This window comes from Leucoraja erinacea, chromosome 15 (assembly GCF_028641065.1).
Source record: "Leucoraja erinacea ecotype New England chromosome 15, Leri_hhj_1, whole genome shotgun sequence".
Lineage (NCBI taxonomy): Eukaryota > Metazoa > Chordata > Chondrichthyes > Rajiformes > Rajidae > Leucoraja > Leucoraja erinaceus.
The window spans coordinates 24,386,849-24,399,005 of NC_073391.1; the positions used below are offsets into that span (position 1 = coordinate 24,386,849).

Here is a 12,157-nt window from a genome sequence, read left to right on the forward strand (position 1 = left end):
TTTAATAATCTTCTAGTAATATTAATAATTTGAAAAATCTAGTTTAAAACCTTTTAAGGTGATGGTAAAAGTTTTTGTGATGATGCATATCAGCACTGTTTCTTAGGCCTGGATTTAGGTAAAGCAGCCGTGGAGTCCAGTGGTGAACACATGATTGTGCTGTAATTACTGAGCATATGTGTAGTTGCAGGATTAACATAATTGATTGAATATAGTTGTAACAAAATTGCTGATATCAATTCCATTATTTTCAGAAATGCCATGACTGTGTCCTCAACTGCACTATGGAATTCATTTTTTGTACTCGTATTACCCTTATTAATTTATTAAAATTTTCTGATTAGTATAGGGATTATGGGCCTGTTAAGCTGTTGCAAATAAAATATTATTCCGCTGTTGGTACATGCGACAATTAAACACTCTTGACACATCTCACGAATAATAGAAAAACATAGATAATGGGTATTTTTTTTGTATTTAATTTTAAAAGTACGAAACATATTTTCATCTGATATAAACTGTTTCGAAAAATCTATATTTTTCCTGTGATTTCAGCATTGCAAATACAAAAGTATGCCTTACAAAAAAATAGTCACATATATATATATATTATATATAGAAATTTCCAATTGGATGATCTGAAAGACAAAGCAGCAAGATGAAGTACAATGATGACAGCCACAGATGAGAGAGATTGAGAAGTGCACATACAGTTTACACAGATCCATAAGCAATAAACAATGACATAACCATTGACCCCAAAGAAGCTACCCACAAAGATCATGCATGGACTGGTCTTTAATTATTGTTGGGCATCAATTCATGATGATCCTTTGCACCCATCAGGCAAGCTGGCCGAGGAATCAATTAATTATTCACAGTGTAACCCTGGAAGCAATCTTCAAAATTGATTTCCTAAACATTTTACCAGATATTAATTAAATATTGGAATGCATACATAACTGAAAAAAAGTTGAACAGTTGAATAATAATTTTAAACTTATTTTTATCAAGGATTTACAAATCACATATCTCAAATTTATGTTTGAGGTATATAAAGTACAGGAATTTTGGTGTACCACACCATTAAAAACTTAGACCTCAAGCAGCAAAGTCAGTAATTTTCAAGGTATTATACCAGAATAACAGTTTTACTTTGTTTGTTCATATCAATTCAAATGATATTTCTTGACTAATTTGGTGATGGTTGCAAAGACGATAGTTTTTTTGTGGGAGGCTAAATCTGACAAAACAGTGCATACTAAAAATATCCCAAAGATATTGTCATTTTTATGGTACAATATTGCTTAGAAATCCAAGCCTACAGTTCCATCTCGACAAATCCAAGCCTACAATCTGCTTAACATAGAACCCACTGCTTGACATTTGTACAGTATTTATACAAATAATATATATAACAGATTATGTTTAAATGCTTATCTACCTATTAGAAATGATTGAATCCACATTGACATAATAATTGCTTTGCGATTTTCTCTTTGAAGATGGTACATTTTTAGGTGGTCTGAGAGGAGCATCTTTAATTGCCTGTTTTGGCACAGCATAGTCATCTGCAGAAGGATTGTATGGATATTCATAACCAAAGTCATTCGACCTGCCTTGTGTTTTCCATGCTGCGCTCAATTCTTTAGCTTCATCGTAAAGTAAACAATCATCGCTAACTTCATATATGTGCTCATTCTTCTTGCTACATGATATCTGGCAAAGTGGATTTTTGGAATTTGGTACATCAGATCCACTATACACCGTATCATAAAGAGCTTCAGGATGCACGGTCGTTACAATGGAAGGAATTTTCTTTTCAACAAAATTATTCTCATTGTTGGATGAATGGGCTTGGCTGGGAAACGTAACTAAAGGCCCATTAATTTGGTTTAGTTGGCTATTCCCTTTGCGAGATGTAAAGCTACTTTGCTGCTTTCCTACTTGTCTTGATATGGATTTATTACTGCTTGGTGGTTCCAAAGGAAGTGTCGAGTGAATCTCTCCTGGATTTGATTCTGAATATAGTGTGTTCCTATTTTCTAGCGTATCTGTTGATAACTTAGCAGTTACATCACTATGCAATCCAAGTAGAGGTGGTGATGGGAAACTGTACTGAAACCTGACTGGTGACTTACTTAGTGGACTACGTGTCTGATTATCGGGGAAAGCATCACAATGCAAATTCTGCATTCCTTCGGAAACATTTGATATCACAGAAGATAATCTTTTGGATATTCGAGATTTGTTTATGGCCGTTTGCTCCTTTATACAATCTGAATATAGCCTGTGAGTAGCAGAATCCGCGGCAATTAAATTGTAGCTTTCTAAGGTGTCAGAATTGCATCGCTCCTCTTCATTGTTGGACTTTTGAGCACTTACAGCAGCATTTACGGATGTGAAAATCTGTTTTCCTTGGTTGGTTTCAAATTCAAACTTGCCTGGACCAGATTTGCACCTCCTTCCAGATTCAATTGAAAACATTCTCTGAAAAATATAAATGTATACTGTATAAGCAGTTGGTTGTATTTGTTCATGGAATGTCACGCAGCTGGGACTGTAAAATGGACTAGGTGGACTGTTCTGTGCCAAGTATACAAACTGAGGGGGATTGTGCTTTTGTACGAGGATAGTCTTGCAGATCCGTATGCAAAAAATGTATTTCACTGTACCTGGTTCACATGACAATAAAGAAACCAATGGCCATTGAGAATATGACCTCAATAACAAGGACACATGTACTGCCCATCCCAGGGATGGAACCAACATCCATTACTATACAAATGTTTTTTAATTGCATTTAATTGGTTAACATTACTCATTGAATATTATGTCATTTAATTGGTATGTCAAATTCCATTCTATGATTAATACTAAACATTTGGGTAAGTGTTTGGAGTAGCGCAGCTGGTAGAGCTGCTGCCTCACAGCGTCATACCCAACCTCAGATGTTGTCTCTCTGGCATTTGCACGTTCTCCTGTGATCATGTGGGTTTCCTTCGGATGCTCCGGTTTCCCCCCACGTCCCAAAGACGTGGGAGTTTGTGGGTTAATTGGCCTTTGTAAATTGCCCCGAATGTCTAAGGAGTGGATGAGCAAGTGGGATAACATAGAACCAGCGTGAATGGCTGGTCCATTGTTGGCGTGGACTCGGTGGGCCAAAGGGTCTGTTTGCATGCAGTATTTTTTCAGTTCTTTAAAGTGTTCTGCTATTTCTACCATTTAAAAGCTCATGGGAATAGTCAATTCCCATCAATTAAACTCTTTTGTCCAAAGTCAGTCTAAGCAGAGAAGTCACGGTTCGATAATTTGCATGTTGGGTTCCAAGAGGAAGTCCTGCTGTGAAATACAGCCCGACTGTGAGAAATGTGATTTTGGAAGACAATTGGTCTGTTCACAACCAAGATAACAAACGTGAAACACGCACAATGCTTAAATATTGGAAACAAGCAGCAAATCCTATATTTACAGTCATAGAGTTGTACAGCATGGAAACAAGCCTTTTGGCCTAACTCGCCCACGCTGACCAACATGATCCATCTACACTAGTCCACCTGCCTGTGTTTGGCCCATATATCCCTCTAAACCTATCCCATCCATGTACCTATCTTAATGATTCTTAAACATTGTGATAGTGCCTGCCCTAACTACCTCCTCCGGTAGCTTGTTCCATACACCCACCACCCTTTGTGTAAAAAAGTTACCCCTCAGTTTCCCATTAAATCTTCTTTCCCCCCCCCCCCCTTAAATCTATGTCCTCTGGTCCTCAATTCCCCAACTCTGGGCATGGTGGTGGGGGTGTTATGGCCCGGGTATGTATGGCTGCTGAAGGTACTGTCTCACTTATCTTCATTGATGATACAACTGCTGACGGTAGTAGCATTATGAATTCCGAAGTGTATAGATACATCCTATCTGCTCAAGTTCAACCAAATGCCTCTAAACTCATTGGCTGGCTGTTCATTTTACAGCAAGACAATGATCCCAAACATACTGCTAAAGCAACAAAGGCATTTTTCAAAGCTACAAAATGGTCAATTCTTGAATGGCCAAGTCAATCACCTGATCTTTATTAAAATCTGACAATGTGCGCTTTAACCAAATGTGATTTTTTTTCTATTACAAATCTAAAATTGTGGAATACAGAGGCAAATAAATAAATGATGGGTCTTTGTCCCAATCATTACGGAGGGCATTGTATTATAATGACGAGGTAATCTATAAAGTATTACTAATCGATGAATATATATTTATCGATGCGTCAGATGTAACTCTCTTGCTCTTTTAAGAAAAGCGCCACAGGATCTTTTACACCTATCCAAGAGAATTGACTCAATGTATCATTTGTAAGATATTATCCTCTGCTATATTCTGTGCTAGAGTATCAGCCTAGATAGTTGTATTTGGGATGGGATTTGAGTCTTATTGAAAATCAAATACAATGCAGATACAAGAAATCTGAACCAAAAGCAGCATATGTTTGAAACACAGGCCAGTAATACATCCTAATCTGATGAACGTTTCCAACATTGTTTTAATGTTTTGAATGAGTACCACTGAATTTGATAATAGCTTGCATTACAATGCACATAATTATCCTATTTTAGTATGCACTTACAATTTAAAAATAATTAAAAGGTACCTTGTCACCACCAAATCTCCTTAGATACTTATAAGGCCACTCGCATACCAGTTGTTCAGGACTGATACTTTTTAAAATCAGTGCATCTTTTTCTGCCTTGAGAAGATACATTCCTTTCAGGTCACATCTCTCAGAAGCATCTGTATTTCTTATTGAAACTTTATACTCGTTCACTGAAAATAAAAAAAGATATATTTATATATATATATAATCAGTAATTTCACATTGGGTTTCATAGGTAATGGGAATTGTAAGCCATTGTCAAAGACTAGTTCACCTTTCTCTGCCATCTTCCCCTAATACCAATGATGCTTTCAGGAACACAAGTATCAGGTCAAGATAACAATTATTTTATTTGATAGAGAAGGAGATTGCCTTCTCAAGTAGCAATGCAGAAAGTGGACTCAGAGTGTTCACTATGTTACATTTCAAACAAAATTGCTTTAACAATGTGTTAGATGGTTGAATGATATCCCAGCAGTTCCTCCTTCATGTCAACCAATGTAGAGGAGTCCACATTCATATGCTTACAATACAGATTGTTAAAATAGAAAACTCGCAGATATACTTAAAGTGGGTGTTAGTACTAGGCCATCTGTTAAACCACTTCTCTTATGTCATGAAAAGCTAATGTCATGGAGATGATCTTAGATTCGCTCATTAATTCCAAGGTTAGGAACTGCAATTCACGCCTTCATCTAACCCAGGCATCATCGCAGCAACAATGTTCACAGAGAGGTATTTTAAGCACAATGGAAATAGTCATCAAACACAACGGTAAATCTGTAGGATCAGATAAAGTCAAATCATTTAAAAACTAGTCATTGAATGGTATGTAGACAAAAATGCTGGAGAAACTCAGCGGGTGAGGCAGCATCTATGGAGCAAAGGAAAAAGGCAATGTTTCGGGCCAAAACCCTTCTTCAGACTAATTAAGTCTCAAATGAGTCTGAAACGTTGCCTGTTTCCTTCGCTCCATAGATGCTGCCTCACCCGCTGAGTTTCTCCAGCATTTTTGTCTACTTGACATATTTTTCCAGCATCTGCAGTTCCTTCTTAAACATTGAATGGTATGTAGTGTGATTTGGAGACATGCCTAAGGCAGTGGTGGTGTAGGGGAGTATGTGGTTGAAATGGATGTGAACAAAGGGAGATTAATTTCTTAGATTACTAGTGTATATCCTAAGAACTTCACTCTCAGTGTCAGGCCCACCTGATCTTCGTTTGGATACAAATTGCTTTGGAAATGAAAAATACAGTGGTCTTAAGGAGCTTAAACTAGAAAGTGTGTGTGGCAGAGTTCAGGGTGTAATTGTTTTGAAACAAGCACAATGAAGAATTGTGAAGTATTATTAGTCAGAAATTCTGTTTCAGGTGCTACATGTTAAAGGAAAACTTTAAAGATATTAAAATCAACAAGAGATGTTTTAAAATAGGTGAATTTTACATCCAGATGTAAAATCAACAATAGATCACATGTACATTACATGTAATAGTGATAGAAATGTGTGAATTTCTACCAAAAGTGACTGATTGCATTAGATCTGTTGTTAATTTTATATCTAGATGGATGATAACTGAACATATTAAGGGACATTGGATGGAGGCAGGTAGATGAGTTCAGCTCAGGGCTGGATTTACATATAAGCTAGACAAGCTTAAGCTTAGGGCCTCGAGATCTAGGGGGGCTACTCACCTCGCTGCCTCACTGACCATCCGCCCACCGGGACCTCCTACTCTTTGCCCGCTGACCCTGGCCCCTCCACCGCCCTCCAGCAGCCTGCAGCAGTCGCCTTACCTGCAGCCTGGACTCAGCACCGGACTTGAAGTTTCCACACTGCAGATTCCCACTCCCCCGGGTTTAACTGCGCTGGGTCTTAGTGCTAGGCCCCCTAACCCTGGTGATCTCAGTGACTGTTCCACTGGGTCTTCCCCATTCCCCTGAAACCATGTGACCCCAGCTCTTCCCCACCCACACTACAGTCCTCATACCCCCCTCCCCCCTGACCACCCACCACCCCTCCACCAGACATCGCCTCGGCCTCAGTCCACCCACCTGCCTTCCTCCGGCCCCATCCCCCATCCCTGCCACAGGCCCAACACTCCAGCTTCGAACGGCGATCCAGGTTAGGCATCGCCCGCTCCGTGGTGAATCCAATATGTATTTTAAAACCAACTGTTTAATGACAACATACAGTAGGATCTAAAAGTGTCACACTGTCACTGTCGGGTAGTCATGGTCTTCTGGTCGTGGGGGTGGGGGATTGGGAGGGAGGGGGGGCCTTACAAATGAAATAGCTTAAGGCCTCTCTTCATCTAAATCCAGCCCTGGTTCAGCTACAGAGATCAACGCATTAAAAGATCATTCTGAGTTTTGCATTAATCCCTTCCCAACATTTGGGACAAAACATTATTCTTTAAACTTTATTCCCAAGGCTTTTATCTCAGTTGCACTGCCGTGTACAATTATTGAGTCCTCATGGTGCCCATAACAGCCTTGCAGTGATCAGCAGACTCTCTTTAACAAGGGTATCCATATTTGATGTTTGGCACTGGATTAGAAATGAAATAATCTTGTCAGATTCTTGATCTTAATAACAGGTTTGCGTGCCAATGTTTCCTTCAGGCCTAGCATCCTGCAGACCTTCAGGAGTCACATTAGTAATGCCTTAAATAACATTATTGAACATAATGTCAGTATTCTCTTCCTATTCTTTTGATTTATTGTTCCTCTAATAGAGTGAGGCATTCTGTGGGTACAAGGCCCAGGAAATTAATTAAAATGCATTACAAATGACTTTTTTACGATTAGTAACTCCTCATTATCGTTTTTTATTTTAGAGATACAGCATGGAAACAGGTCCTTCGGCCCTCAAAGACCATACTGATCACCTGTTCACATTAGTTCTCATCAGGCAATTTACAGAGACCAATTAACTAACAAAGATATAAAAATACAAAAATACATAAAACTAAAAAGTCTGAAGAAGGGTCTCGACCCGAAACGTCACCCATTCCCTCTCTCCATAGATGCTGCCTCACCTGCTGAGTTACTCCAGCATTTAAGTACATTTTGGTTTCTCTCATAAACCACTAGAGTGATTAACCTAAATTCATTACTATTTCTGTGTTTGCATGTCGATCTACATTTCTGTAATACTGTAATGCAGTGAAATAAATGATTAAAAAAACAAGATTATTGATGATAATTATTGAAAATCTGTAGATTATAAGATTGCTAACTTTATTAATATCACATTTTGTAACAGGATTGGAAAATAGAATTGTAGAGTATATCTGCTATAAATAGTTACCTTGACCACATGTCTGGTTCAACAATGGAAAAAAAAACATGCAGAACTTTCCAGTTCTGGTTGTAATTTAAAGATATTTAAAGCATGTAATTTTGTCATCTTTGATGGAAATTAGCTATTACCACTATTGTGCTCTATTTTAAAAGAAGCATTTATTGCTACATACATAGGTTCTTTCTTTCATTACCTCTTCCTTCCTTCCATTACTGACACTTGTGATGATAATTTCCATTGAGGTCAGTGCAACACTGACAGATATATGTACAACAGCGTTGCTCATATTGACAATACAATTACACGCAATCATTAAATGTACATGTTTCATGGACATCTCAATTATATATTTTATATATTTTGGAAAATCTTCTTGATTTACATTTATAAATTCTTTATGGAGGAAGTATAATAACCACAGTCACTTTTCATTATATAAATATACGAGACTGAATGAATTTGCCTTTGGAGATGTGAAAGTGTAATTAGGAAAGAAAGTACTTGCATTTATAGAATGCCTTTCTGGATGTCCCAAAGCACCTTATAACCAATTAAGTAGTTTTGATAGTGATCCAATATTGCGAAATAAGAGTGGTAGCACCTAAATGCTCGTTTATGCACTGTAAAGGCCTTTTCCTTATTTAAAGTGATGTCATGGGATTTTTTTTCATTGCAATGAAAGGACAAATGGGCCCTCAATTAAATGCCTCATTCAAAAGAATGAAACACTCCCTCATCAACCTAGATTTTCTGCTCAAGTCTCTGGAGTAGGACATGAAAAAGCAACATTTTGACAGTTGAAATAATTGTATCTCCAAGCCATAGTTCCCACAGTTAATGATATTTAAGAATAGCATTTTATATGAGATTTCAAAATTTATTTTGGCTTTAGCTGGAAACAACATTATGGGGAGGCACAGTGGTGGAGTTTAGCAGTAATTCAAGGCTTGGACTATTGATCATAAAATTAGAATGCAGATCACAACACAGAAGTTGGGAGTTAAACTTATTACTTAAGTAGTTGGGAGGAACAGCTAATATCAATCACGGTATCCACGAAACCACTAAAATCTTGTAAAAACCCATTCAATTCACTTTTATTCTTTGGGAAGGAACGGTGCTGTCCTCACCCACAATCAATCAAAGAGTCTGGTGTGTCTGACTTTAAACTACTTGGAAGTTGGTGCGTTTGAGAGGAACACAACACTGCAGCTGCTGCAAATCTGAAATAAAAACCGAAATTGCTGGAAATACCTAGCAGATCAAGCCCTATCTATGGGAAGAGAAACAGTTTTATTTCAGGCCTGATCTACTGAGTATTTATAACATTTTCTATTTTGATTATTGATTGAGAGGAACAATGTGTTGCTCATGTTGGTTGAAGAATAAATTAAAATAACGTAATAATAATGAGGGCTGGATTCCCCTTTAAGATACTGTTCCATACAACACAAAAACGACTCAGAATTAGCGAATTAGCTTTTCCCCTGATCTCATTTTCTCCGCCACTGATAATTGTGTAAACTACGGGCTGCCTCTTCACTATCTATATGTGTCAATGCCTTCCAGGAACGGGGGCCTCACATGTTACACATCTACTCTGTTGACGTTCTTTCCACCACCCCCAGCTTCTGGGGGCTTTGGGTATTAGCGGAGGCAGATGGTCTGTTCATGCCTTCCTTTCCTGTCCCCTCAAGGACTTTCCACCATCTAGAAAATCCAAGTCACAAGTGTAGTACCTGGCTAAGTGCCATGCCAACAATTCTCAAGAAGCCCGTCTGATTGGCACCCCATTCATTCACTCCACTACCACAGTGACTGGAGGGTACACCAAATAACCAATGCTTTGAGATTACTCAGTAGCACTAAGTAACACTTCACCAGAAATGCAGCAGCTCAGAAAAGTGGTCATCACCACCTTCCCAAGGATAATTAAGAACAGGCAACAAATGCTGGCTTTGCCAGTGATGTCTAGAACCCATAATTGAACAAAATAAATGCTGTAATCTGAAGAAGAGTCACTTTCCGAAATGTCACCCGCTAAAAAGATGTTGTCTGGCCCGTTGAGTTACTCCAGTGCTTTGAGTCTCCCTTTAAAATAAAAGCTGTCCTTGGTTTAAAAATGGTCACATTTTTCTCTTTAAATATGTTACATCGTTATGTGATGGTGATGCATCTCTACTGTTATACTGTCACAACATAACAGCCAAACCAGTCAAAGCTCCCTAGCAAATTGTAAAATATTCACAAGCTTCCTGTGCACACTAAATGATTTCACACTCTATAAAATGGGATGATTTCACAGAAAGAGATTTCAAGGCTTAGCTCTTATGGCTAAAGGAATCAAGGGATATGGGGAAAAAGCAGGAACAGGGTACTGATTTTAGATGATCAGCCATGATCATATTGAATGGTGTTACTGGCCCGAAGGGCCGAATGGCCTACTCCTGCACCTATTTGTCTATGTTTCTAAAGATTAGGCAATCTGCTGCAGTACAGGCATCATGAGGACAATCCAAAGTTACTTCCTGAAATAACACTCAGTCTTTTTGTTGATTTGCTTACTTACTGCTCAAGAACTATAAATGTGACACCACGTACGTCTTCCTCCAAAAAAGTGACTACATTTTTTACGGGAGAAATGGCAGAATGTGGTCTGACCTAGAAAAAATCAACAGAACAGAAAGAGTATATTTGGACAAGGAGATTGCATATAAAGATTCCATGTTCGGGACTTTATAAACACCATCAATAGTGTCACCTCCCTCAAACGGGTGACCATCTTCCCGAATCAGAAGCCATGGATGAACAGCGAGGTCAGGCAACTGCTGAAAGCACGGGACACCGCTTGCAGGTCAGGCGATGCTCGAGCCTACAGTTCATCCAGGGCTAACCTGAAGAGGGGCATCAAGAAGGCCAAGCACTGCCATAAGCTCAGGATTGAGGAGCAATTCAACAACAACTCCGACCCCCAACGCATGTGGCAAGGCATCCAGGCCATCACGGACTATAGACCCACCAACATCACCCCCACATCCAGCGACGCCTCCTTCCTTGAGGAGCTTAACCACTTCTATGGCCGCTTCGACAGGGACTATCTAGAGACAGCCATCAAGGCTGTGCTACCTGCTGATCACCAACCCCTCACACTCACCCCCTACGACGTGTATGTGGCACTGAGTAGGACTAATGCACGTAAGGCTGCTGGCCCTGACGGCATCCCCGGGCGCGTCCTCAGGGCCTGTGCTACGCAGCTGACATACGTCTGGACTGACATCTTCAACCTGTCACTTGCCCAAGCAGTTGTCCCCACGTGCCTTAAAACCACCTCCATCGTGCCGGTGCCAAAACACTCCACTGCGGCAAGCCTCAACAACTTCCGCCCAGTTGCACTTACTCCCATCATCACCAAGTGCTTTGAGAGGCTGGTCCTGGCACATCTCAAAGGCTGCCTACCCCCCACATTGGATCCCTATCAGTTTGCCTACCGCAAGAACAGGAGTACGGAGGATGCCATCTCAACGGCACTTCATTCCGCCCTCTCCCACTTCGACAACAGAGACACTTACGTGAGAATGGTGTTCATCGACTATAGCTCAGCATTCAACACCATTATACCCACAAAACTGATCACCAAACTCAATGACCTGGGCATCGACCCCTCCCTCTGCAACAGGATACTGGACTTTCTAACCAACAGACCCCAGTCTGTTAGGTTAGACAAGCACACCTCTTCAACCCTCACCCTGAACACCGGCATTCCACAGGGCTGTGTGCTGAGCCCCCTCCTCTACTCCCTCTTCACCTACGACTGCACACCTGTACATGGTACTAACATCATCATCAAGTATGCAGATGATACAACAGTGATTGGCCTCATCAGCAACAACGATGAGTCGGCCTATAGGAGAGGTCCAGCTCCTAGCAGCATGGTGCGCTGACAACAACCTGGCCCTTAACTCCAAGAAGACCGAGGAGCTCATTGTAGACTTCAGGAAGTCTAGGGGCGGCACGCACACCCTCATCCACATCAATGGGACGGAGGTGGAACGCGTTTCCAGCTTCAGGTTCCTGGGGGTCAACATCTCCGATGACCTCTCTTGGACCCACAATACCTCAACTTTGGTCAAGAAGGCTCACCAGCGTCTTCTTCTTGAGACTGAAGAAGGTCCATCTGTCTCCTCAGATCCTGGTGAACTTCTAC

The 12,157-nt window shown here is 40.1% G+C and overlaps 1 protein-coding gene across 1 annotated transcript in view; it reads right to left on the reverse strand.

Moving 5' to 3' along the window:
* Positions 1–516: 516 nt before the first annotated feature.
* The window catches only part of LOC129704376 (uncharacterized), a 42,651-nt gene continuing 31,010 nt past the window's right edge, over positions 517–12,157 (reverse strand). Inside the window, exons 5-6 of the mRNA XM_055647462.1 lie at positions 4,646–4,818; positions 517–2,490 (exon numbers count right to left, since the gene is read on the reverse strand). Coding sequence (XP_055503437.1) covers positions 1,441–2,490; positions 4,646–4,818 — 1,223 coding nt within the window. The 3' untranslated portion in view covers positions 517–1,440. The remainder of the gene's footprint in view (positions 2,491–4,645; positions 4,819–12,157) is intronic.